This window comes from Gallus gallus, chromosome 26 (genome assembly GCF_016699485.2).
Source record: "Gallus gallus isolate bGalGal1 chromosome 26, bGalGal1.mat.broiler.GRCg7b, whole genome shotgun sequence".
NCBI classification, from domain to species: Eukaryota; Metazoa; Chordata; class Aves; order Galliformes; family Phasianidae; genus Gallus; species Gallus gallus.
The window spans coordinates 1,953,019-1,980,692 of NC_052557.1; the positions used below are offsets into that span (position 1 = coordinate 1,953,019).

Sequence of the window (27,674 nt, forward strand, 5' to 3'; positions counted from 1 at the left end):
GCTCAGGAAACGCTGCCCTACACAATCCGATCTCACAATCTAAAAACAAACCATAAACACGAATGCCTCTATTCTGTCAAACCCTATTTATACGTTTTAGGGAAAGAAGATGTGTGTTGGGATGCGCTGTGTCTAAGTTGGGAGGGAGGAGCCTGCGGGGCTGTTGTAGCTCTCACTAATTGCTCATGAATAATTTTTGAGGTGGGGACCATGCTCCCCTCCTTCCCCTTCCCACAGGCGTCTGTACGAGTGCGGGTTGCCATGGGCACACACTGGGATGCAGAGCGCTGCTCATGGAGAGATGGCAGCCCTGGTCCTGCTGCTCTGATCCCTCTGTGCTGTGAGTGCCATTAGTGCTGCTCCTGCATGGAAATCTCTATTTATTAAAGACTCCGAGCTCACACCTCTCATCTGTCTCAAGGTGTGAAGATTTTGCTAGTGCAAAGTTGTTAGCTGAGGTGGCTGCTTGGGGGTTAGTGCTGCTGTAATATTATGCCATCCATCTATTTGCTGAGATGCTCACAGCACAGCTCAGGTGCTAAATCCATGATGTTTGTGCCCCCAGTTTCTCCTTAGTGAGTTTCCTCCTCACTTCAAACTGACAGCAGTAGCAACCTTCTCATCCAGTCCCACGGCATCCTCCATTGCAGCCTTCCCAAATAAAGGATGCAAAGAATACAAAGGGTTACAGCTGCTGCAGGTTTGGGCTGGTTCCCTGAGCTCTGAGCGAAGGCTGGAAGGCAGACATTATGGGAATTGTATGCATGCCTGAGCGGGAGGGAGGCTCTGACTGCTTGGCATCCACTTGTCACATGGTGTGTGTTTGGATGCCAGATGACGGCTCCTGAGGTTGCTCCCCAGAATAGATAGTTGCTTGTTCTTAAGCTAATTGCACCCTTTCAGCGATTCTCAAATAACAAAGTGCCAAACTTTCTCTGTTCTGAAAATTCCTGGAAAATGCCTGACGCTTTCCATTCTGCTTTGCAAAGAATGCTTAAAAAAAAAAAAAAAAAAAGCAAGCCAGCAAAAATAAACAGCTGTTTGTGATTGTAAGATCATAAAAAAGAGAGAGTTTATGAGCTCAGGCTGTGTTGAGCTGCATCCATGGGCTCTGCACTGACAGAGCGCGGTGATTTGTGGAGGTGCTGGGAAGTGTTGGCCAAGTGAGTGCATGTCGGGATCAGCCTGGAGAGCAGCTCTCCTTCTGGGACAGCCCTATTGCTAAAATCCCACACAGCCCTGCTTGGAGCTGGAGCTCATTAAATGGAGTCCCTTGGCACCTTCTGCTGGGAATGGTTTTGCTTCACCGTTTTGAGGCATCGAGCACGGGCTTGTCTGCAAATGATTGTGCAAATCCTATCTTCAAATTAAGAGCGTGGCTCTGGAAGCAGCAGCGTGGCTCAATGGGGTGTGAGGATGCAGCTGGGGGATGTGGGATCAGCCCGAAGTGATCTGGTGGCCGCTCTCCCTTTGTTTGTGCTGGTTTTAATGTAAAGCTGCTCATGCGATAACGGCGTTGCCTTGCAGTTTGGCTCATTAGGAGTGAAACCAGCAGCAAGACCAGGAGGCAAAACCCAGCGCTCTCATCCCTTGTTGCGGCTTGAGAACAATTGGAGCTGGCTTTTCCCCTCTGTTCTTTGAGGGGGTTTAATAAACGAGCTGTGAAAATATCTCTGGGGAGAGATGGTTCTTTAATGTGGTTATCTTTTATGCGTATGCTCGTGTTATCAAAATCTGTAACAGCAGTCTTCAAGGGGGTGAAATGACTGAGCGGGTTGGGCTGCTCTGTGCCATTGACTCTCAGTGGGATGTGAGCACATAACTCCATGGCAGCAGGGAAGAAGCCACCATCAGTCCTCGTGTCCTGCATAGGGTTGGACTTGTGCAGGCATCATAGAGTCATTGAGGTTGGGGAAGATCTCTGAGGTCAACAAATCCAACCCCAACCCATCCCACCGTTCCCACTGACCACGTCCCTTGAGCACCTCTAGGGATGGAGACTCCATTACCTGCCTGGGCATCCAATGCCAGTGCATCACTGCTCTTACAGAGAAGGAATTTTCCCTAATATCCAACCTGAACCTCTAAAATCAAAAGCCGAGTGCGTAGCCTTCCTTTGGGTTCTGTTCCAGTCTCAAAGTCAGTGCACAAAACAAGCTTACACAACTCCTTTATTGCGCAAATGGTCTCGCCTGGAAAGCCTCAGCAGAATCTGTGCCAGAGGAAAGGAGAAAGAAACTCTTCCCAAAACCACGATTTAAAAAAAAAACAAAACAAAACAACAACCCAAAAACATTTACTATTTTCCATATCGCTTCAGCCAGCGTGGAACACGCTCTGCATTTCTAGATGGTGTTTTGTCCTGGGGGAAGTTGAGCAGGGAGCCTGGGAACGGGTTTTGAAAAGCACGGCCGGTTGCGAGCCATGTCTGGGCCAGGGGAGCCACAGCTGCCAAGTGGATCACGGCCAGGATGGGGCCACCAGCACTGGGATGGGGACACAGCCCTGGGATGGGGAAATGAGGACGGGGCCATGGGGACACAGCCATTACCTGGGCTGGTGATCTCCAGTGCTGCGCAACCTGGTGGCTTCCCCTCTACGTGGGCAAAAAGGGTGATCAGGTGTTTGACTACATAACCAGAGCCATGTTTTTGTTCAAGCTTTGGCATGTGGACCTCAGGAATCTCGCTGATCTAGCCCCTGGTTCCCAATCTCGCCTCCCTACCCCTTGTTGCTTGTCAGCTGCAGCGTGCTAATGGCTTTTACGCTGATGTTTTGCACTTAACGCTTGCAGCAGTTCATCTCCATGGTGCAGAGCCTGGCTGGATGAATTCGAGATGAGACAGTTGAAGAGCTGAATATTTAAATTCCCCTTTGTTTTCTGCTTAAATTCCACCATTTATCCACTGAACTTTTCCCCCTGCTTACAGCTCGTGTCAGTGAGAGGAGATCAGTGCTTGCTGGGATCTGCAGGACATGTGTTTCCTATCTCCAGCCTGTGGGGTGTCGGAAAGGTTCTGCAGCCCAGAGAAGGGAGCTGAGGCTGCTTGGCTCATGCATCCCCACTTGAAGCTGACCTGGCTGAACGCTGCCCGCCATCTCAGCAGTGATCTTACACAGATCTCAATGCAATCATTAGTCTGGCAGCTGTGGTTTATTTTTTCTTCTATATCCATCAGTTATTGCTGACACCTGTGTTGTTCCAGTGCCTTCCCAGGGCACAAACCAATTGATTTTTCTTCCCATTTTCTAATGCTGTTGGCTGGGTGTGGATATCACCTACTATTGGTGACACTTAAAGACCAAGCACCAACCTCATCCTTCTGTATGCATAACCTTTCAGTGCTTCCTGGCACGGGGAACAAGTAACCCGCATCCTGTACTCAGTCCTGAAGGTTAAAAGCAGCTTTTGTGCCAGCTTCATTATGTAGAAGCCAAGTGCTTCCACCAATTAACTTGTTACAGTTTTGAAGGGGTCTCAAATAAGAAGGCAGATGGAGTGACTGTGCTGGCAATATTCACGGCTGCCGCGCTGGGGGTGAGAATTTCATAGGGAGTAATGCAAAAACGTGCTAGGAAATGTGCAAAGGCAGCACTGCTGAGGAATGCTGGGTGGTGTTTCCCTGCGAGCTCCGAGCAAAGGCTGTTCCTTGGGGGTAATAAACGAAGTGTGAATTTGATGCTGTAACGGGTGATGCCGCGCTGTCTGTCGTTGAAGGCTGTCTGAGCTTTGGGGCTGTGGACAGGAGGTGGGAATGGGGCCAGCACAGCCTTGTGGGTGGGTGGGAGGTGTGTAGACCACCGGCTCAACCTCACCAGCTGTTGCTATGGGGGGAAAAGTACTTAAAATATCGTTGGTGGGGTAATGAGGGAGGAAGGAGGAGTGAAGGAACTTGCAGGAAATGAGTATTCCGAGTGGGATCTGCAATGGGCCAAGAGGTTTTATTGGAAGTGCACACCCGAAACCCAGCCTGGGTAGAGAGGTGGTTTTCCTTGAGATAATGGGCTGAAAAGGTGGACTTGTGATACTCTGTTTGCCCTTCTTGGAAAATCATTACAAAACTCACTTCACTTTTTACTGTTCCATCCTATAGGCATAACTTTTGGTGAAGGTTTGTGAAGCCATGGCAGGCAGGCAGGTGATGGAGCTCAGGTTTCCCTGCCAAGAGCTCAGTTACATCTCAAAGGGTGGCTGAGGGAATGCAGAGGAGAGCTACTGATTCCCCTCCTGTGATTCCCTACCTGTAATCAGGATCCACATGTGCACAGGGCAAGGGAGACTGGTTACCCAGCAAAAGAAACTGCAGTGCTCCTGAGAGAGGCAGACTCAGCCATTCAAGCAGCCTTCCAGATAACTTTATTTGCCTTTTGATGTAATATTTTGGAGAATTGCTGCGTCTTTTCGGGTCCCCTCTCATTTTTAACCCAACTGTTCTGTGTTTAGTGCTGTCTAAAGGCTGTACATCAGTGAGCTCAGGGATGAAATGTCAGATTTGTTGCTGCTTTGCTTTGTCACCGCTGTTGAAGAGCCCGGGGGTTGAAATTAAATGTCAAAGGCGTTTTGCAGAACATGGAAACCAGATGTGCTCCATGACTGTGTCTGGGAAAGACAGAGCAGTTTTACTACCTACATGGACTCCTTTAGGGAGATTTATGTTGGGAATGGAGCTGAGACACAGTGCTCCATGCAGCTTGGGTCTCTGGGACCCCCCTGGGGGATGGATGGATGGATGGATGGATGGTGCAGTGCCCACACACCATGGCTGACTGTAAGGTGACACCACAGCTTGAGGGCCCTCAGCTGAGCTGGTGTCTGTAAATACAGCTCACTTACAGGATTAATCATCAGCAGGTGTGTTCCCATCTTGTTGGCGACACCTGTGTGTGATCCAGTTACCGACCTCGCAGATGAAGAGAGGAGATATACGTGGAGGTGACTTGGATGGGAAGGCTGCTCCTAAGGCTGGTGATGCCAGTGCTGTTGGTGACTTCCAGGTTGGCTGCTCTGAGCTGAGGGGAGCACGGGGATGGTGTCCTGCAGATTAGGAACAAAACTGGAGAGCTTTTCCTGGATGGCTCTATTGTGACTGCCCTGGTGATGCTCTAAGGACAGCAGAATGAACCATCTCAGGGGAAGGATAGAAACTTTCTGCTCAGCACATGGGAGCCTCCAAAGGAGGAATGATATTGGAGCTACCCAGGAAATGCAAGTCTTTTGTAGCGAAAGAACAGCCACTAATTTAGTAATAAGTCATTAAGCTTATAAAGGTTTTTTTCCTTAAACATAGATAGATACCATACTGACAAAAGATGCTTTGACTAAAATTAAAGCTTTAGTGCTCAAGTCCTTCTCCACCCTTGAATACTGTAATTTCCAGTAGGTGATGTGCAGCACTGAGTAAAGCCCTCTTTGAGCCTATCCTGAGCTGCAGCCATTGGGTCCCAAGCCTACAGGGCTCGAGGGCTGAAGGTGAATCTTTCTGTGGTTTAGGGCTGAAAAGCTACATTGGGTACATCAGCTTTTCCCCTCTGGAATTGAGGGTTTGCCTTCCTTCTGCTTGCGCTGCTCTGGGGTCTCTGGGTTGGGGCTGGAGGGGGATGGAAGGGTTGATATCTTCTTCCCAGGCTCCTCAGTCATTCCAAGTGCCCAGGACCTATGAGAGGTAACATGAGACGCAAACAGCAATTCTCCAATTCATTTAGCCATTAAAGTGGTTTCCTGGTGTAGAAGCAGTCAGGGGTTTTTAACCCCTGGGCATCAGCAAACAGCCGATCATCCTGCTTTGCTTCATTAACCTTTTTCTTCTGTGCAAAGAGAGAACCCTTCTTGTGGTGTCAGGGTGTGCATGCTTGTGCCAAATTGCATCATGTCACTGGCTGCTGCCATGCGGCTGAGCAGGACAGCTTAACCTGAGTGACACTGCATGGGGACAGCTACCGTGGTGTGTCCTGGGATGGCTTTATTTATGCCTCAAGGGATGCTGTGGGTTCTGGGAAACCCCTTAGCATGGTCAAGTCTGAGCTGATGGGGGCCTGAGGATCCCTTATCCACCCATGTGACCAAACAAAGGTTTGGGCACCTGGTGCAGACCCCCCAGGTCCCTGTGCTTCTGGATACTGGACAGATTATGTGAGCCAGAAGGGAAAAGGCAGCTTTTCCCAAGTGCTTGCTATTTATAGCTATTGCTGGGCGATTAGCAGTTGGCTAATCGCTCAGGGACAGATGCTGTGGTCCCTTGGATGGGTGGCCAAGGGACATAGTAGGGTAGATGTTAATGGTGTGTCCCCTGTTGCTCTGCCATGAGTCTCCTGAGCAGCGTGGGATGGAGAGCCCTGGAAAGGAGCTTTTCTGTGCGTGGGGTGGATCAGAGCTCAGTGGCTTTGGGTCTCTCTTAGGGACACGGTCAGTGGACATGGTGGTGATGGGTTGACAGCTGGACTTGATCTCAGGGGTCTTTTCCAACCTGAGATGGTTCTCTCCTGAAGCTGGTAGGGAGGTTGGCATTGCCACTGGTTGGGTTTGCATGTGGTGCTGCTCCACTGGGACGTTACACCCCAGTCTGGACAACAGCCAGGCTGGGTTTGGTGCTCAAAGCCCCTGCCTTTTTGTCTCAGCTGCCCCACCTTCCCTACCCATCCCACCACACCCTACAGGCTGGCAGCCCAAGGCTCAGCCCATACAACAGCGATGCTCCGGAGCACCTTTGCTTTCTACTAAGGGCAACTCCTCAGAGCTCTCTACTCCTGCTAGCGACAGGATCAGCTGCTGCCCCACACCATGCTCGTGGTGCTGGCAAAGGCCACGTCAGCATCATCCACAGACAGCTTCACACTTCCATGTTTTTTCTCCACTCTCACTGACCGCTTTGGAAAGGTTAAACGCTATTTTCTGATTAAAAGCAGTGCTTCGGTGTTATGGGCTTATTTCCCACCCACACCATATCTCATACATGACCTTGGGGTAACACTTAACCTCCCTGGACTCGAGTCACTCTCTGTAATAGAACTACAGGATTTTCTTACATTACCAAAAAGGACAGAATGATAAATTAATTCACATTTATGTAGTGCTGCGATACGGCCGTGGTAGATTAAGAGCATCTCCCTGGAGTTATCCATGCTTGCGGCAGCCCTACATGGGAATGAATTACCTTCTGAAAGCTCTGTGCAATGCCATGTTTGCTCCCATGGGGTCCTGAGGGTGCCTGGCATGTGCAAGGTGGATTTTGCCACCAGGGACAAAGGCTCTAAACAACGGGGGGTGGAGGATTTACAGCCTGGAAGGCAGCAACCTGGAAACCCACCCAATGTATGGTAGGGGGAATGAAGCAGGAGAGGGCTTTGGGTTCTTCAGTCACTGCTGGGGAACCGCATGCATGTATTCCCTCTAAATCGATGTTTTTCATTATCTGAAATGAAAAGAGCTTTCATTTGTGGAAACATTGCTCTGTATTATTCAATCAGTTTTAATTAAGCGACTCAGATGCGTTAAATGGTGCTGGAGGAATCTTCTTGGGAACACTAGCTGCTCAACTTTTACTGCTCCTCTTACAACCATAAATAGGGATTAATGCCTAATTGCTACTGAGAGTGTCCTGCTGGACCTAATGAGCTGATCACAAACAATCCTTCATTGTGGAATAATTTAACTGTATTTGACTCCAGCCAGAGATCCCTGTGCCTCACCGTGTCTGTGTGCTGTGAGGGGCAGGGCTGGGGGTCTGCAGGGGAGGAATTGGTTTCCATTGCTGCTCAGAAAGGTCCCGTCTCGTTATCCTAGCCTTCCCACATGGTTGTTTGTACCTAAGCTATATTCTCCAGCTCTGCCTTTCTCCAGAGGAGAGCAAAGCACAGCAGTGCAGTGGGGCTGAGGTTCCTGGAGTGGGGAAGGACATTGGTGTGCTGTGGGGAGCATCTCCCAGAGGCAGGACTTGGCCAGAGCAGGGTCAGATTGCCATCTCAGAGCCCTCGAGGAGCTGTGCATGTGCTACTGCCCATCAGGAAGCTGTTCTGTGGTGGGATCATCACCCAAACCCCTTCATTGCACACTTTGAGTGGCTTATGGATAAAGTGCTTGGATACGTTGTGTGTTTTAACGATGGGCGTATGAGCATTGTCTTTCCATCAGCAGAAACCTGAGAGCGTGAAGCTCTCTGCAGAACACACGCAGGGAAATGAGCAGTGGTGGCACCTGGGCAGGTTTGGTTTCAGCAGCACCCAATCCCCAGCACGGCTGGTAGGAGTGTAAGCAAAGTGCAGCCACCTGATGGGGGATTGTCCCTGCTGGTGGGGGACAGCAGGGCTCCGTGGATCCATACTGGGCTCTGCTGGGCTGCACGAGCACCTGACACCCCAACTCTCTGTACCTCCTCTTGGCTCCGTGCAACCCTGGGGCAGCTGCTTAACTGCTGCACTGTTGTTCCAGATTTGGCTCGTTTTGCTATGGAAAGCACAATTCCTCTCTAAACCCTTAGCTCCCATCCTGCTCCATCAGGCACTGCTGCTATTGGCTCCCACCAGCTGTGTTCTTAGCCCTGGGATGAATTTTCCCATCAGTTATCTCCACCATCCCCACGCACACATCAATTTTTTGGCTTTCTTGCTTTGAAACCTTTCCCCCTGCCTGCCAAGGGAAACTGTCCTCAGTTTCACAGGCCCTGCCATGGGGTTCATTATCCTTTTGCCTAGTGAAAGATGTTCACACTACATCTGGAAGGAGGTCTGGAGCAAGACCAGGGATGCATTTCCCAACCCAGACTAACAGCCTGAGAGTAGGACATCAGGGGAATGCAAAGCAGCAGCAAGTCTGAAGAGTCCTTCTGAACCATGAAGGAGTACTGGGGTAAAAGGCATCTGAGTCCATCCTGTTGCTGCCTTGCCTGTAGCTAGAGGAAAGCAAAGCTGGGGCCTGGGTGTGCCCATCCTCATCTATAGCAGCATCACTGGATGTGTTACAAATCAGGTATCTCCCATCGTCAGATACTCTCAGGAACATCCCCAGACACCCACTGCTATGGGCCCCAACCCTCTGTGCTGGGGCAGTTCCTTTGCTACCCACGTTCCCAACAATGCAGGCTCTGTTCTGCAGCGCCCAACCCCAGCAGCCCACCTACACACATGGGCACGGTGACAGATCTTGTGCTGCTGCACCCACAGCTGCCCCGGAACGAGCCTGGCTGTTGCTCCCCTAAAGGCAGGGATGATCTTTGGGCATGCTTTGTTGTGAGTTTTGTTATTTGTTCACGTTCCTTTGGATTAGCAGCGCTCAGCTGACAGTGCTCTGCGTGGATGCGAGGTCACACGTGCCATACAGGCTGTTCTCCCTGAGCCATTCCCACGTGGTCCCCACTTTGCTCCCGTGTTGCTCTGCCCTCTTCCTTTGGCCTCCATCAGCTGAGTCCCCATGGCTCCCATCCCCTCAGCGCAGCACTGCTGCAGATCTCCCTTCTGATTCTTGTTTCTCCACTCCAAGCACATGTGATGATGGGTGGGATGTACCCATCAGTTGGATGCACAGCTGCCTGCTTGGTATACTCTATGTAGTCAGTGTTTGGGCTCAGTTATAGATTCATAGAATGCCTTAGGTTGGAAGGGACCTGAAGTCCTGTCTGCACTTCTATTTAATGCATACGTGTGTGTAGACATCTCCCATGCCTCTGCCAGGACCATTCTTCATGTCACAGACATTGCTTGCACTGTGGCTGACACCTGATCTCAAAGCAGTACATCGAGGTATTCAAATACCTGTTGCCTTACACCTTGAATCTGTGAAAGAGGCACGTTTTAAAGCATTTTGTGATGTTCTTTTGTGTAATATCAATATGTGAGCATAGGAAGGATGCTACAAATCTCAGCCTCGCTAAATATCCGGTTGCAGTATTGGCTGATTTAGTTCATAAGTCAAACTATTGCTTAGTAACGCAGAGGCATAAAACCAGCTTATCCATTACTCACTTTAAGCTGAAACTGGAGAAATGAAGCGCTCTAAATAATGAAGACCACAGATCACAGTGATATCTTCCCTGAGACAGAAAGCTAAAGAAGTAATTTGAAAAGCTTCGTTCAGCATGACCTGCTCCCTGAGGACAGTGGAAGTCCTGGACATGACTTTAATTACTGACCCGGTCCTATAATTATTTTGCCCTTCAACTGTTTTTATCGCAGTGACTGGATTGGAAAAGCCTTTGAATGAGTAAAAAGAGACCAAAGTAGAACTCCCCTCTGAGCCCCTTTGCAACCCATAATTTGGTGTAACGGGGATGCAGAGGGCTGGCGACTTCGCTTGGGATTCAGCCCAGCGGTGGGGACGTGTTCTGGGCTCTGATTTGAACCCATCCTTGAGATTCAGATGTGTGCACAGGGTCAGGAATGCTTCCTGGTAAATCTTTAGGGCTGAACATCTTGCTGTTAACGCTTCAGAGATCTCGGGCTGCACATTTGGTCTGCGGAGGGGCTGGGAAGGATGCACCCCATCCTCCTTCCCCATCCCTTCTAATTTAATAACCACGATGGCTTTCAGGCATCGCTACGGTTCCAGGGTGCGGTGCAGGAGCAGCATCCCCTTTAGGGAGACTGAAACCCAGCGTGGATGGCAAAACACTGCCCACTCTCCATAGGGGCAATGGGAAAAGCATCCTCAGGAGCTGCCTTGCACTGCCTGTGCCCCTGTCTGGGGTGCAGGAGAGCAGCGCAGGCCATGTGTCAGGGCTGTCGGCTGGCTGACAGCTGTCAGCTTGGCTCCCTGCAGTACCTATCACCGGCTTCTGTCTGTTGTCCTGAGCCCCCTCCCTCCCACATCAGCCTCGTTGGGGCTCAGCAGCAGCAGCCCAAGCTGGACTGATTTATATTTCATGACCCAGGCTCTCCTTGCTTGCCAAATGGCCTCTGTGCTGCTCTCCTGTCGGTGCCGTCCCACCACAGTGCAGGGCTGCGTGGAGATGGGAAGGAGCAGCAAGGAGCAGCACTGGGGATTTTCCACTGTTTGGTGCCCTGGTGTTGTTTCTGCTCTCAGCTGAGAGCTGTCTGGACGTCTGCTGCCCGGCTGTTATAGCTCTGTTACAGACAGAGCTGTAACTCAGCTGTGATGCAACCTCTGCGGTGCAGCAGCCTTTCTAAAGGGAATTTTACTGTACAGATAGGATAAATCATCCTCCTTTCTACTCTCTTTTAATCTGCAGTTTGTCTGTGGGCTTATTAACAGCAAAATCAAATGGATGTGTATGAAAACTCCAAGTGATGTGCTGCCAGTCCCTGCAGGCTCCTGGATGTGTGTAGGGGTGAAGGCATCATCCCACTGCCTGACCCCACACAGCCTCGGAGCCCCATTGCCTTCCGGAATATAGAGGCAAAGCAGCTCACAAATTGATGCTGCATCTGTGCTCTACTCTTGTTGGTCCAAAAATATCCCCATAGTGTGTAGCAGGAAGTGCTGTGTCAGGAAGGGGAATGGCCATCAGCAGTGCTTGAGCACATTTTGGGCTCGTTGGCTCTGGGGTCACAGGCAGTGCTTCCATCAGTGGAATTCAACTCTTAGTTTTCAATCCAGAATGAAAGCTGGGTTTTACTGTTTGCTGGGTCTTGTGAATCAAATGCAACTATCAGCTTCCTGACCCCGGACAACATCATCTGGTGCTTGGTTTAGTGATTGGCAGCCCTGCCCACGGCAGGGTGGTTGGAAGGAGGTGGTCTTTGAGGTCCCTTCCAACCCAATCATTCTATTATTCCATGGTTCTGTGTTTCTATGGTTCTGTGAAACAGCAAACCATCCTTAATATTTCCCCTATCAGTGGTTTTGCATTCACTTTTTGGGGTAATTTTCCATCATTACTTGGGGAGAACCCAACAGAGCTCTGGGGTTTGAGCGCAGGTAACCATAAAGGCTGAACAAAGAAGGCCTTGGAAGGACAGCGACCGTGGGCTGAATACTGGAAACACGACCTGGAAACAAATTCTGGCACCATTAACACTCCCTGTCCTTCTGCACAAATAGTTTTGGATTGCAAATGCCCTGTCGCCACAGTTACCAGGAGGAGAAAGGCAGGGCATAGCAGTGTTGACCTCTGGCTTTGTGTGTTTTGCAGCTGAGGACCCAACAGCCATCAGCCCTCCTTGGGGGAGCAGGTGAGGTCACAGCATTGTTTTGATATCCAAAATGGTCCTGCACAGCCACCAGCTCACCTACGCGGGGATCGCATTCGCTCTGTGCCTCCACCACCTTATCAGCGCCATTGAAGTCCCTCTGGATTGTAAGTTCTGGTTTACTCCCCTCTAAATCTGAGCACGGTGGGGATGGGCTGATGGTTGGGTTGTATGATCTCAGTGGTCTTTTCCAAGCTCTGTGATTCTATGGTCTCTTGCTTGAAGGGCTGCGGAGGAAGAGTGAAGAAATACATGGAGCAGGCGTCTCTCCTGCTCCAACTGAACAGTTAGAATAGTTTTCATTTGAAGCCACATTTCATCCAGAAATCCACCTCAATTGCTGACTCAAAAGCTGAGCAAAGGACTTGCAGCCACCCATCAAAAAGGGACAGACCACCAAGCTGATGGAGAAGCCCATCCCCAGCAAACCTTTAGCCCATAAAGTGGAGCATCCCACAGTGTTTCTCTCTGTTGGGACTTTTGGTTAAACATGAGGCACAGGTTATGTTTTATTATGTTTTATCCAGAGAGTTGGGGGATATGGAGTGAGGAGGAAGGGGACAAGGGATGATGCTTCTGCTAAACAGCATCTTCAGGCCGGTGCATGGGAAATGCACGACTTGTTTGGGTGCACTTGGGATGAGGGTTTGTACCGAGAGCATGCTGCTAAGTCATGGCTCAGAGGCTCCGTTCCAGCTACTCGTCTGGATACCAGTTTCATAATTTCTCCGTGTCCCAGCTTCCTCCTGTAGAGGCTGTTAATAATAATCAGCCTGTAGCTGCAGGGAATCTATTCTGACAGTGCAACGTACAGAAATCCTCCAGCGAGCGGTGCATTAGTGGAAAAAGCACTGCTTTGTGCTGCCGTCTGTACTCGGGCTGAAGCACCAGGTTTCTTTGGAAACAACGTGAAGAGAGAGAGTGGGAAAACTCTGATTTACTGAGGGAAAAATAAATACTTGTGCAACTGAAAGCTTGAGGCGGGGGTCCCACTGCAATCTCTTATCTGTGCAAGACTTGAGTCTGAGTTCCTGCTCTGCTCCGTTCCAGATGATTGTGGATGAACATAACTTTCCCCCCTGGGGTCAGCCCTGGTATGGAATCATGGCACTCTTGTTCCCAGCATGGGAATCTGATGAGATGTACGCAGCTTGGATGTGCAGGCAGGCAGTACAGAAATGGGAGCCAGTTGGGCATAACGGAGTAGGTCTGCAAACAGCAGTCTTCTGCTCTTTCTTGTGCTTTTCTGTCAGAAAAGAGTGATTTTGATGCTTACACGTAATATGAGCTTAGAAAAGTAAGGGAAGTGCTGACAGCTGGTGGAGAACTGCTGACAGCTGGTGGAGAACTGCTGAAGGCAGCCTTCCTTTGCAACTCACCGCTTCTTCAGTCTCCACCCCGCTGCACAGCATGGATCCACAGCAGAGCATCATCACCTCCAGCTCTGGAGATGCTGGAGGATACAGATAACTGTCTATCTATCTATATATGAGATAGATATCTATATATCTACATATGGGATATAGATATTGGTACACTAGAGTTCATCTCATACCCTCTTTGGACCCCCCAAAGCTCCCGGAGGCTGCACAGGCAGTTAGCAGCTTACAATAACTTGAACTCGATGGTTCTTATGGGTCTCTTCCAACTCAGGATGTTCTATCATTCTATTATTCTCTGAGTGCTCAACAGCGTCTCCTCATATATAACTGTAATTAGGTGGATTAGAACATGCTGGAATCGTTAAATCATGATTTAGGATTTGCAGACCCTACATTAACAATAGTTGGTATTTATGTTCGTGTGCATAATGTGTGTGTATCGGGGTTAGCCCTTCGATTAACCCTTCTTTCTTCTTTTTCATTATGCTTGCACTTTGGAAATAACAGCAAATATTCAGAGTGAATGTAAGTGCTGCCTTCTGCTTGAACAAAATGGTGTCCTTTGCATGTCCAAAATGGCATGACGGGTTAGTGATGGTGCCAGCTTTGCCTTGGTGCAAGGTGCATGCGGTGCACAGGGCTGGTGGCAAATAGTATGCACCCTACACGTGCTTGTGCTTTCAGAGGCTTTTGGACCACAGATTGCACAGCCAGCTTGGGGAAGGTGCCAGAATCCTGGCGAGATCTGCTGCAGGAGAGCAGAGAGGGGCTTCTCCCTCTCACACTGCCCACCTCACTGCTGTCATTTGCTTTGCAGTGCCTCAGCCCCCCACCATCACCAAGCAGTCTGTGAAGGACTACATCGTTGACCCCCGGGACAACATCTTCATTGAATGTGAAGCCAAAGGGAATCCTGTTCCCACGTAAGTGCCCCAGAATTGCTCCTGTACAGGAGCTCTGTGGTTTGTTAGCACTGGTTCTGAAGGTGCTGGGGCTCTTGGGCACAGCAGATCTGAGTTGGCCACGCTGTCCCCAAAGCCAGCGCCATAGATGCCAACTGGCACTAATTTAACTGCCTACTTGTGTAGCCCAACTAAGGCTCTCTCCAGGTAAATACACCCCACAGTCCCCTCACAGATCTCTTTGCCATCCTTACAGCTTTTCCTGGACACGGAATGGGAAGTTCTTCAACGTGGCAAAGGACCCCAAAGTGTCCATGCGGAGGCGGTCGGGGACGTTGGTCATCGATTTCCATGGGGGTGGGCGGCCGGATGACTACGAGGGCGAGTACCAATGCTTCGCCCGCAACGATTATGGCACTGCACTGTCCAGCAAAATCCACCTCCAGGTGTCCAGTGAGTAAGCACGGTTGTGTGGGGTGAGCACCAGCAATCAGACTCGGGAGGTTCCATGGTTCTGTAGATGCTTTGTAGTAGAAGCACAGATAACATCCAGTGCTCAGACATCCCAGCCTGCTCCATGGCCTTTAAGGTCCCTTCCAACCCTGTGATTCTATCATCCTGTGCCAGGGTCATAGAATTATTAAGGCTAGAAAAGATCTCTAGGATCACCCAATCCAACCCCAAGCCATCCCCATCATGCCCACTAACCATGACCCTCAGTGCCACATCTGCACAGTTACTGACCCCCTCCAGGGGTGGTGAATCCACCACCTCCCTGTGCAGCCTGTGCCAATGCCTGACCACTCCTTCTCAGAAGAATTTTTTCCTGATAACCAACCTGAACCTTCCCTGGTGCAACTTGAGGCCATTACCTTTAATCCCATTGCTGTTTCCTGGGAGAAGAGGCCTACCCCCCTCGCTACAATCTCCTTTCAGGGGGCTGTAGAAAGAGAGGAGGTCTCTTCTGAGCCTCCTCTTCTCCAGACTGAGCCATCCCAGCTCCCTCAGCTGCTCCCCATAAGACTTGCACACACAGAAATAAGGCTTCCCTCACTTCATTAAGGCCATTCCATTGAAACCAGGCCAGGTCCGGTGGGAAGGGAGGAGATCTGCAGAGTGAATGCCTGCCTTCCTCATGCAGTGCTGTGATTCTCATGGCAGGATCTCCCCTGTGGCCCAAGGAGAAGGTGGATGTCATTGAGGTTGACGAAGGTGCTCCGCTCAGCCTGCAGTGCAACCCGCCTCCTGGTCTGCCTCCTCCTGTCATCTTCTGGATGAGCAGCTGTGAGTTGGGGAAGCCCTTCCCATCATGAACCCTCACTCCCTTCGGACACCCGCAGTGTTAGCTTGAAATTATTACGTTTGGAGTCATCATTGCTAGTTCACAGCTTGGTTGTACCCACGCTTGGTTGTGGCTTAAATTGGGGGGTTGCTTTTCACCTTCATGTGTTCAGGAGGTCCTGGTTAACTGAATGCCTCTTTCCCTGCAGCCATGGAGCCCATCCACCAGGACAAGCGTGTCTCCCAGGGCCAGAATGGTGATCTGTACTTCTCCAATGTCATGCTGCAGGATGCCCAGACTGATTACAGCTGCAATGCACGCTTCCACTTCACCCACACCATCCAGCAGAAAAATCCCTACACCCTCAAGGTGAAAACCAGTAAGTGTCATGGCTGTCAGCCAGGATGGAGCTCTCCCAACCTCTTGGGAAGGGTTCTCCTTTCAGTCTTTGACAGTGCTGAGTCCTACCAGGGAAAAGAGTGTCTTCCCTCATTTTGATCAGGATAGGAGTCTGGTTAAGAAATGATGGGACTCAGATTGACTCCATGGCTTGTTCCCTTGCAGTGATCCAGGGCTCCAGAAGTAGATCAGTGTGGGGATTGCTGAGTTTCTGAGATGGACACAGATGGGTATTCCCTCCATCTTTAGGGAAAAGTGCAATATCAAGTGATTTTCCCCTAATTTGAAAAGCTGGAGATTGCCATGGTTTGCTCCAGGTTTAGGTTTATGGGGACCCCCTGTGGTGCTGCACAGGGAGACTGAGTGTGTGTTCATTGCTGACCAACAAGTCTTGGGGCTTACCATGACCAGGAGCTGACGATCAATTCTGGGAGGTGGGAGCAGAGGGAGCCGTGCCTTAGGGGTCTGGGGACACTGGCTCCCAAGTCCCAGCACCAGGAGCTTCGTCTGTGGCTTAATTAGAGGTAACACTATTAAAGCACTCTGATACCTGGGACTGAGCTGTGATGTGAGCTGCAGGCTGGGCTTGGAGCATTCTGCACTCGTGATGTAACACCCTCTCCTTGTGCAAAGCACGAGAAGTAGCAATACAAGTACTACAAATGGGCACTTTTCTAATGGTGAGGAAGGTGTACATGTAACTCACTCCGATTACTTGTTATCTGGTTGAAAAGCTGGCTGAATAATGCCAAAATTTGCCTCGTACTGAAGGACCGAACCTTGAATGAGCACAAACTCAATGTGGCAAGCAAAACCGTGTGCTCATTTGGGTCTCGGGCGTTTTCAGCCTGGTATATTGGTCTGGCTCCAGAAAAATAAGTAGAAGAAATCCTGGAAGGATTTCCTGTAGAGCATCTCTGCTGTGTCCTGGGCTGGGTCTTGGCCCCAGGCTGTGCCCTGGGTGCTCTCCGTTCTGCTCATTATCCAGCGGAGCTCTGCTGGCAATTAGCGGCTGTGCTCGCCTAGGTGTCAGCAATGGTCAATGAGGGAGAGGGGTGTGTTATGAGGAGCTGATGTTTTTGCATATAGCACAATTTGCTTAAATTACAAGGGAATTGAAAGGGGTTTTACAGCAGATTATGCTTTTAAAGCTTAATTGTTGTTATCATTTTTCTTTGTTCGCCCTCTCCATGCCTTTCTTCATCATTACACTGCAGCCTCGGTGCATCCAGCCCATGCTTTGTGCTGGAAAGAAATAACAGCAGTACGCTTATCTCACAGTTAACTGAGAGAAAAAAAAAAAAAAAACATTTTCTTCCCAAATTGAACAAATTCTTGTCAACAGTGTCTCTATACCAAAGGAAAAGCACTTCGAGGAAATGTTTGTGATCAAATTAGGTGACATTTATTACGCATTTGTTTGTCTCTCCATCTCGTAGGAGGAAAGCAATCTTCTCTTCCCCTCCCGCACCACTGTGCTCTGTTGCTGTTTGTCTTCTAAGGCTCCGAATGCCTCTGTTTGCTTCTGCTGCCCCATTGTTGGGGCCATGGTCCCCACGTGGCCCCATCCCTGTCCCCCACCGCTGCTTTGTGCCGCTCGGTATGCTCACAGTCTTTTGTTTATTGCAGAGAAACCCCATAACGAAACGTCCTTACGAAATCACACTGACATGTACAGTGGTGAGTCAACAGCAGCTTCTGGAGACCTTCACATTTGTAACCCCCTGTGCCTAACCAGACTGACCCCGTGCTAACCCAGCGTGGGCTGCGTCGGCAGCGTCCCCGTGTGCACAGCCCCGATGTGTGCGTGTGGTCCCTTCTGTGCTTTGTCCCCCCAAACGTCACAAAAACTGGGCTGGGAAACAGCCCAGCAGCCCAAATCCTCTCCGAGTTTTGACATCTTAAAATGATTGAGGGCTAAGCTAATTAATTGGATACAACGAGCTCAGCTCGAGAGATATTTGGGTTAATAGGATCAGGTCTAAGTGGGAAAGCTGGTGGTTGACTGCATTGCCTTGTCCTCCTGATTGAGGTACAAGAGCCACCATCCCTCTTTGTCTGCACTCGGAAGGAGCGTCTATTGTGTTTGCAGCCAACCATTGACCACGAGGAGGAAGAATCCAAACAGTTGGTTTTCTCAGCCATTCGTCTCTCTGTGGAGTGGCTATACCTGTGCTGAGTGCTTTTCCACTCACCCCAGCAGGGAGGCCGTCACTGGAGGCTGTGGGATCAACACATCCCAAAGCCATAGAATCATAGAGTCCTTAAGGTTGGAAAAGACCTCTAAGATCACCAAGTCCAGCCATCAACCCATCCCCAGCATGCACACTAGCCGTATCCCATCAGCTGCTGTTCCAGCATCTGACCTCACAGCTCCTGGGAGGAGCTGAGAGGTGTTGGGCAGGTGATGGGGTGAGCCAGGCAGGGTGGGTCAGCATGGGGGAATGGGGCACACTGCTGGGAGCGTCCCCAGGAACCACTGGGCTTCCTTCTTTGCCCATCTGCCATATCTTCCCTTCTGTGCTGTGTGAATGCGTGTTCAGGTGGTGCTGAGCAGCTGTTGGCCTCTTGGTTTTTGTCTTTGCTTGAAGCACACAGTTTGTCTGGGAGCAAGGACCAAGTTCTTGCTGTCTCCAAAAGGTTGAGATAAGTCAGAACTTACACTGCTGTGTGGATTTTTTGCAAAACACAGAGATTTCTCCCTTACTCCTCACATATTTCTGCAATGGGACAACGTTCCCTGCTGGAGTTGGGGTTTGGGTGAGAGGTTCCTCTGGAAGCTCTGACTGTGAAGCAGAACTGGAAGAAGTGGGGATAGCAAATGGGCCGGGCATTGTCTGCAACACTGATAGAAATGGCTGTGAAATGAGCAAAATTAACATCAGTGTGAATTCCATAAACGGAATGATGCCTCAATGAGAGGCACGTGGAGGAGATGCCTCCCTGGTGGGCGCACGATGGTGGGGTCTCCTCTCAACACAACGTGCAGCTCCTCCAAGCAAAGAGCAGCGTGGATGGCTGTGTTGTGGAAGGAATGCCTTCATGCTGTGGTGTCTGCAGTCCTCGTGGGTTGGGGGGATTGCTGTGTGGACCGGGGTGCCTTCATCTCCTGCTGCGTTGGTGTGTTCAGGGAAAAGGGAGGTGAATGGCAACCAGGGAGATAAAAGGCCTGAAATGATTAATTGGGAATTTTATTAGCCGAAGTTCATCACCTTCTTAAGGAAGTGGAAGTCTTCTGTCCTTTTCTATTTGTGCTTTTTTGGCAAACCCGTGGGATGTTGTCCAGCTGGCGAGCGGGGCAGGAGGCGAGAGATGGATGTGTCGGGATGCACATATTCCTATTACTGCCTTTAGCAGAAGCAGTCTGCAGGTTGCTGTACAACCTGATGTGCTGTCAGGTCGGGATGTTGGGGAGGGGACGCATGGCAATTTCTTGGGATATCCCTTTTGCAGCTGAATTGGGTCCAATTCCACAGAGGTGGGGGCAGCAGCAGTAATATATTGAAGCAGAGCACATTTTTGAGCTCTGCTTCCAATAAATTGCCATAGAATTTATTCTTCCAGTCCGTTCCACCCAAGTGGAGGAGTGAGATGTTGCTGTTTGACAGTTTCCAGCTGTAGTGCCATGAGATCAGAGCTGGAGCCTCTGCCCCAGATCATTGCTAGTCGCTCCCCATTAGAAATAGCAAAATATTTACTTACAGTGCTGTGCTAAGGCAAAGCTTATCAGCTAAGCAGTGTTGTCATTAGGTTTATTAAACAAGTGGATAGCGTACTAATTTATCTCCCTTATGTTTTAATGTTCATCATTAATATATGGCTCGTAAAATTTGGCTTGCGCTGCTGCTTATCTCTTCTCGTTATGCCCCAAGCAAATGGTTCGTGTCAGGAGTGAGGCATACGGCCTATTCACATGGGCTACAGGTTGCTGGCAGATAAAAGCCAATATTCACTTATAAAACGATGGATAAACACAGACCTGAAATCTCAGCACTGATCTGCAGGGCGTTACATGGGTGGTGATCCTAACCAGGAAAACCAGCATCTCCAAAGCAGGAGAGCAAACAGCAGCACACCTGCCCCTGGTAATGCATTAATCAAGTAATTAACTAACGCTCTGACGAGCACCTCCTGCTGCTAACCTGTGGGTGTGTGGGAGCAGAGTGGTGCGTGAGTGTGGCTGCTCCCGAATGATGCGGAGTCAGTCTGAAGGCATGGGCTCCTTCCTGTTGATTTATTACTATTATTAATTTTAATTTCTCTTGAGGGGCCTGGTCACGAGCTTTCTCTGATTGAGTTCCAAAAACAGTCTCTGCTCTCTCTCCCCTGTTTCTTCACAGCCCTTTTCTCTGTATTAGAGCCCACGCAGAGGTTTCCCATGTAGCTTATTTGGCTAATGAAGCATTTGGGCCAGCAGAAAAGGGCCCCAAGAGCCCGCTCCTGCCCCAGGGTGGGCATTCCCAAATCTCTATTTGCCCAAATAGGTTGTGTCAACCCCACCCATCTCATCCCACGTCCTAATCCCATAACCTCCATCTCTGCTACTGCTGCTTTCAAGCCCATCTCATCCCACGCTGTCCCCACTGATCCAGATCTAGAGTAACGATTCCATTTATTAATGGAAGCTATTCCATTAATAACTTTTTTTTTCTCTCACAAAGAGTCTTCCGCTGTGTGTATCTGTAGGGAGCTGTCTTGTCTCTCCCCTGGTTGTCTCCCATTAAACTTTCCTGTCCTGTCCTGATGTCTTCAGCTCTGCTCCATCCCCAGACAGCTCCATCCTTCCAGACCCAGCAGCTCCCAGTAAGAGTGGGAACCTACGTGATGCTGCCAGAGCTCTGGCATCCTCCATCCCATGGGGATCTCCATGGCTCAGCTGTCTCATGTACCCTTCTTGTGCCCATTTGTCACTATTGTCCTTCACTGAATGTTCTGTCCATCAGTATCTCCATGTCTCATCTGATTCCAGCCCCGTGCTGGAGGTTGGGTGAGCAGGGTTGGCACTGCCTTACTGGGGATCTGGACTCTCCTGGTGCCCCATCCCTATGGTTCTGCTCCCCCTGCCCATCCTCTTTCTTCTTTCTCCTCCCTGCCTGCCAAGCATCCTCTCTCCACTACGTCTTTGTACCTTAAAAATGGCATTAAGCCCTTCTCTAGTTTCCAGGTATATTTCTGAGTGAGTCCTGATGCTGAACCCTTCCAAAGCTGCAGAGAAGGAGAATTTAAAAGTGCTCTGTTCTTGTTTTTCCTGTTGTTTTTCTTTCCTGCTGATCTTAGCCCGAGGGGTAACGGAAACAACACCCAGCTTCATGTACCCATATGGGACCTCCAGCAGCCAGATGGTGCTCCGAGGGGTGGACCTCTTGCTGGAGTGCATTGCATCAGGAGTGTACGTACCATGATGGGAGGGGGTGGTCACCAGCAGCCCCGGTGCTCTCATGGCTTTAATGCTGAATTGCTGGTGAAAATGCCTCTGGGGGAGCATGCCTTTCATTTTCTATTAACTGCTATTAACAGTATTCCCATAACTTACTGAAAGGGTAGGAGTATGAAAGCAGACAGGAGGGCTGAGTTCTGCAGCACTGCTCAGAGCAAGAGGTATCTTCAGATACTTGCTGTCCAAAGATGGTGCCCCATCAATTTGTCCTTACAGTGAGTTGCAGATCTCTTGGGTGCCCCTTTACCACACTGTACTAAGTGCAGGTGAGGATGTTTGTAGTCTGTGTACCAGCAGAAGTGTCCTGGGCATGGGGTGGGACTTTGGCAGCACTTCCCAGGCACGGTAGGACACGAATCCCACCCCTCACCATCTGGTGATGCTCAGGTCCTGGTGGAGGGGCTGTGGTAGGCAAGAGGGTGGCCCAGAGGTCTTTCTCCTTGGGTTTAGAAGGTTCTAAGTGCAGGATTTGTGTTAGGAAAGTTGTTCTTGTCTTGCAAGAGCATTTATCTCCTTCCCTCTCCTTAGACCAGCACCAGACATCATGTGGTACAAGAAAGGAGGTGAGCTCCCAGCAGGCAAAACCAAGCTGGAAAACTTTAACAAGGCCCTTCGTATCTCCAACGTCTCGGAGGAAGACTCTGGGGAGTATTTCTGCCTGGCATCCAACAAGATGGGCAGCATCCGCCACACGATCTCGGTGAGAGTGAAGGGTACGTCACTTTTACCTCACCATCTTCTTCACTTTCATAGCCAGAAACTGAGAGGGGAGCGTGGGATCTCTGGAGGCCATCTGCTCCAGTTTGCTCTGTGTGTAACTGTTCCATTTGTGTTTCTTAAAGCTGCCCCGTATTGGCTGGATGAGCCACAGAATCTCATTTTGGCCCCTGGTGAGGACGGCAGGTTGGTGTGTCGAGCCAATGGGAACCCCAAGCCTTCAATCCAGTGGTTGGTGAATGGAGAGCCCATTGAAGGTGAGCCAGGAAGAGTCTGCACCTCCTATATGAAAACATAGCCGAGGGTCTCATGGCTGATCATGGGAGCCAGAGCTGCTGCTGAGGCATTGGCTTGGCTGAGTCATGGCCAGCTGAGTCGTGTTTCTGGAGGCGCATAATGTGCCACTATCTCTTTTTATCTGGGCTGAGATGGAAAGATGCATAATAAAATGCAGGGTCTTGTGAGTTTTAATTTAAAATCTAATGGAACGTGTCCTTTCTGTCTTTCTTATTTTGAAGGTTCTCCACCCAACCCAAGCAGAGAGGTGGCTGGAGATACCATTGTGTTTCGAGACACGCAGATCGGCAGCAGCGCTGTGTACCAATGCAATGCTTCCAACGAGCACGGCTACCTCCTTGCCAATGCCTTTGTCAGTGTCCTGGGTAGGTGACTGTGTGGACAGGTGAGCCCTAGCGCACGTGGATGAGGAAGGAAACTCCCTCAAAGGAAGTGACCAGCAGAAACCAGTAGTGTGTCAGCTCATGAAACACTTTTCCACACAGAATGAAAGTTAATGCTTCCATTCTTGTGGAAGATGAATGCCCTGTGCTCATATTTCCTTGCAAGTTATGCCTATATCCTCTGTGCTGTTAGCTACTCTGAGAATGATGTGTGTGGGTATGTGGCCTCTGCAATGGGGTTTCAGGATAAAAGTTGGTGGCCATGTACCAGCAAAGCAAGGGTGAGCCAGCACTGTTGGAGCTGAAATGAAATCTGTTTCACGGAGTGAGGTTGGAAAGGGGATGGAAAAGCTCTATTAAGTCTTGAAAACCTCAGTGTAGAGTCATAGAGTCAAAGATTTGATAAGGCTGGAAAAGACCGCTAAGGGCATCAAGTCCTCTCATTCAATAGCTGTCACCTTTGATGCTTGCAGATGTGCCACCACGGATACTGGCCCCACGCAACCAGCTCATCAAAGTCATCCAGTACAACAGGACCCGGCTGGACTGCCCTTTTTTCGGCTCACCCATCCCCACCCTGCGATGGTAAGGAGTGTAGCACATCCCCTGCCCACCCACAGGGCTGGGAAGGCGGTTTCCTGCTCTTTCTTCCCTTACAACAGTACTTTGTATGGCTGTGAGGTTTAAGAACGGCCAGGGGAACATGCTGGATGGAGGGAACTACAAGGCGCATGAGAACGGGAGCTTGGAGATGAGCATGGCTCGGAAGGAGGATCAGGGCATCTACACCTGTGTCGCCACCAACATCCTGGGCAAAGTGGAGGCCCAGGTTCGCCTGGAAGTCAAAGGTAGGAGCACAACGAGCTCAAGAGCAAAAGATGGTCTTGGATCACCTGCATCTTGCAGCGTGAGCTCTGACGTGCCATAAGCACTGCAAAAAGAAACACAAAAGGCGCATCGGGAATAACTGATGGCACTAAAACATATTCAGAATCGTTTTTTTTCCCCCCTGTTGAGCAAGCCTGTTTGCTGAGACAGAAAAGTTGATATTTTTTCAAGGGTCAGCATGAATTAATGGTTTGTTAAATTAGTTTGTTTGCAAGCATCTGTATCAGAGGCGGTTTAGCATCATGGGCAAGCAGCTGTTGTGCACGCTTATCCCTTCCTAGTGACACCACTCTTCAGCTTTGATCAAGATCCAAGCTGACGTACTGATACCTCCTTTGGGGTGTTTTGCAGACCCTACCAGGATTGTGAGAGGCCCCGAAGATCAGGTGGTGAAGAGGGGCTCCATGCCTCGCCTGCACTGCCGGGTGAAGCACGACCCAACACTGAAGCTCACGGTCACCTGGCTGAAGGACGACGCTCCTCTCTACATTGGGAACAGGTCTGTGATGAATGCTTCCATCTGCCTTCTCACCAGGATTTTTATTCCCCCGCTGCAAACTGTTTGAAGAGGCAAACAGGATAATAAGAACAAGCCCTGAGTTCCCATCTGGGCGACAATGGCTGTTCTTGATACTTGTAATGTTATTAGCTGAGGATAATACTGAGGCTGCCTAGCAGTTAAAATTGACTTACCAGTAAATCTAGACATTGATCTTAGGCTTTATTTACAGATATTTTAGGACATCTTGATAAAAAACAGGCAGGTTAATAACAAGCTACTCCAAAATGAATGTTTATCTGTTGCCGGTGGTGTAGCTGTAATTTCCTTTCCACAGCCCGATTCGCTTCTTGTGAAATAATGGGATGTCATCACAGGATGGGAGCTGGTCAGAGGTCAGCCTGCTTTCCCAAAAGTGTGACTCTTCCAGATAAATACCAGAGCAAATTCACTGATTCTTTAGAAAATGAGGTTTCCAAGAATAACTCAATGCATCCCCAGCCGATAGCATCTTCAGGCCAGAGAAGTACTCCTCTTCTCTTTGGGCTCTTTTGTGTATTCTATCAGAGAACAGCTCGTCTTCGATCCTGCTCCCTAATTCTCTTAGGGACGGTTGTGTGATTATTGCTTTCATCCCTTTAAGGATGAAAAAAGAAGACGACGGTCTGACAATATATGGCGTGGCTGAGAAGGACCAGGGTGACTACACCTGCGTGGCCAGCACAGAGCTGGACAAGGACTCAGCTAAAGCCTACCTCACCGTGCTAGGTAAAGCTGTCCTCCCAGTGCACTCAGTGCTTCATTTGTACTGCAGGAGGTTGATTTCGCACTGAAAGGGTGATCTGTGGGCACAGGGCTGTCCTCTCAAGCAGCGATGAGGCTCAGTTGCTGGCAGAGCAATTGTTGGGTTGCTGCAGGACTCGGCAAGGGCGTGCAGCCCAACCTCAGCCTCACTCAGTGCCATCGGATGTGAGTTGAAGGAAACTTGCATTTGACACAAAAAGAAAAGTGGTTATTACATACAGCTAAAAATATCCAAGTGTGGCTGTTGAAGCTCTGTGAGAGCAGCCCTACATTTGCAAGTCAACTTATCTGAATCTCAGGGTGCTGCCAATGAGGGGGTGAGTGAGCTGCTCCCAGCCTTGCAGCCCCCCCTTTTCAACGTAAGACATGACAAACCCAAAACCCGTCCTCCATACCCATTCACTGCCAGATCTACTCTGAAAACCTCCCAAATCTATCAATCCCTGCTCTCGACCCCTTCCATTCTTGGGGAGGAACTCTGTTTCTGGCAGTGCCCCAACCCAATGGTGATGCCAGCATAGACCCACACTGTCATACCAGAGCAGGAGTGCAATACAAATCCCATACCCCCTAATAATATGACTGGGCTTAATTTATTTCCCTTCCTCTTCCCCTAATAGCTAATTAACTTCCTAATAGAAACATGAAAGAAGGTGTGTAGAGCTGGAGGTCTCTGGGGGAAAGATGTGCTCTCTCTGGTCCCCAGGTGGGATCTGTGACTCTGTATGACTTCATATTTACCAGGTTCTCCATCCACCACCCAAGCTTAATGACTAAACTAACGCTGTTAACAGCCAATGTCTTACCTTGCAGCAATCCCTGCTAACCGTTTGAGAGACTTACCTAAAGGTAATCATCACTAATTCATTTGGTTTATTTTATTTTGGGAGTTGATTTGTTTTTTTGCCTTGCCAATAACTCCAGCAGAAAACCAAGGTGTAACAGCTGAGCGTGCTGGGAGGTGGTGCTTCCATGTCCAACTCAAGCCGCCCTCAAAAACTCACCCAGATGGCCACGAGTAGAAATGTGACATCTAGAATGGTGACAGTTCTAGAGTGCAAGAATCACCCTATCCGTAGCTGGAAATGAGCCCCGAGGGTAGAGAAAATAAATCAAGTTGAATCCCTTGACTTCTATTTGGCAATAAGGTGCTGCTGTTACTGCTGTTGCATGAGATGCTTCTGTGTGTTATGACAGGAAACCAGTATAATGCCCAGAGTACAATAACCAAGTATGTATTTTCATTATGTTTGGTGTCCTTCCCATTCTATTTGCAATTACTTCCTGAACAGTTGCCTGTAGCGTGTTGTAAGATCACATATCCTCCTGCTGAGCCATCGCCGTGCTCCCAGCATCAGATAATGTCAGTGCATACAGAGGGTAGGTCAGGTTACAAGGCAAGGCACAATTAATATGTGAGCACTTTTGTATTTATAACAAAGCACGCTAAGAGCAGAGGGACATGAGAGGTGCTGCAGGGCACGTGTCCTCCTGTGGGCCCAGGCCAGGAGAATGGGTGGGATTGGACACTGCTGGGATGTTTCAGCCTCATTTGTCTCACTCCTTGAACACCAGAGCGACCCGACCGGCCCCGGGACCTGGAGCTGTCAGATCTGGCTGAGAGGAGCGTGAAGCTGACATGGATTCCTGGCGATGACAACAACAGCCCCATCACAGGTCAGGGCCGGCCCCACAGCCACAGGTCCTTCAGTCTTCTCCTGTGGGGCGTGGGGAAACCTCCTCGTGGTGAGGCCAGCCGCGCTCTGATCCCTCCATCCTCCCCTCAGACTACATCGTCCAGTTTGAGGAGGACCGCTTCCAGCCTGGCACATGGCACAACCACTCCAGGTATCCTGGGAATGTCAACTCGGCCCTCCTGAGCCTCTCTCCTTACGTCAACTACCAATTTCGGGTGATTGCAGTGAACGACGTGGGCAGCAGCCTGCCCAGCATGCCCTCAGAACGATACCAGACCAGCGGGGCACGTGAGTAGCAGTCATTCCAACCCATTTGGGAAGGTTTAGGTTGGATATCAGGAAGAAGTTTTTCACCCAGAGGTGGTGACGCACTGAACAGGTTGCCCAAGGAGGCTGTGGATGCCCCATCCCTGCAGGCATTCAAGGCCAGGCTGGATGTGGCTCTGGGCAGCCTGGGCTGGTGGTTGGTGACCCTGCACATAGCGGGGGGTTAAAACTCGATGATCATTGTGGTTCTTTTCAACCCAGGCCATTTTATGATATGATATGATCTATGGCGGCTTAGGGTGGATCCCACCGCTGCCATCACCTTGGGCTGAGTTTTTCCCTCATTGGGTACAACCACGGGAAGGTGATGAGCTGGTCCATGCAGGTGTGTGCTGGGGTGACTTCATAAATTGCATCTCAAGGCTCTGAGGGATGTCCCGTGGAGCAGCAGGGCTTGAATGGCGTGATTTACCCAGTGGTTCTTCCAGCAGAATCTGCTGAAGGAAGGCCAGTTTCACCATACAGAGAAGCTTTCTAAAAGAAATCTTTCATCCTTTCTGACCACAGGAAGCTCTTGGAAAA

General features: G+C 49.9%; 1 protein-coding gene across 31 annotated transcripts in view; it reads left to right on the forward strand.

Moving 5' to 3' along the window:
• The window catches only part of NFASC (neurofascin), a 76,817-nt gene that overhangs the window by 17,218 nt on the left and 31,925 nt on the right, over positions 1-27,674 (forward strand). For 11 of the 31 annotated variants that reach the window (XR_005841860.2, XM_015298903.4, XM_015298906.4 and 8 more), the window contains exons 2-19: positions 12,081-12,245; positions 14,028-14,045; positions 14,338-14,443; positions 14,679-14,875; positions 15,584-15,706; positions 15,913-16,083; positions 17,733-17,783; positions 21,381-21,492; positions 22,069-22,253; positions 22,383-22,514; positions 22,776-22,919; positions 23,411-23,522; positions 23,619-23,785; positions 24,177-24,324; positions 24,968-25,092; positions 25,942-25,977; positions 26,704-26,805; positions 26,916-27,113. Coding sequence is in view for 30 of the 31 variants with exons in the window: in XM_015298903.4 (XP_015154389.1) it covers positions 12,152-12,245; positions 14,028-14,045; positions 14,338-14,443; positions 14,679-14,875; positions 15,584-15,706; positions 15,913-16,083; positions 17,733-17,783; positions 21,381-21,492; positions 22,069-22,253; positions 22,383-22,514; positions 22,776-22,919; positions 23,411-23,522; positions 23,619-23,785; positions 24,177-24,324; positions 24,968-25,092; positions 25,942-25,977; positions 26,704-26,805; positions 26,916-27,113 (2,221 nt within the window). In the remaining variant the exon portion in view is untranslated. The remainder of the gene's footprint in view (positions 1-12,080; positions 12,246-14,027; positions 14,046-14,337; positions 14,444-14,678; positions 14,876-15,583; positions 15,707-15,912; positions 16,084-17,732; positions 17,784-21,380; positions 21,493-22,068; positions 22,254-22,382; positions 22,515-22,775; positions 22,920-23,410; positions 23,523-23,618; positions 23,786-24,176; positions 24,325-24,967; positions 25,093-25,941; positions 25,978-26,703; positions 26,806-26,915; positions 27,114-27,674) is intronic. The other 20 variants (XM_040652705.2, XM_040652711.2, XM_015298920.4 and 17 more) reach the window with 6 other exon arrangements.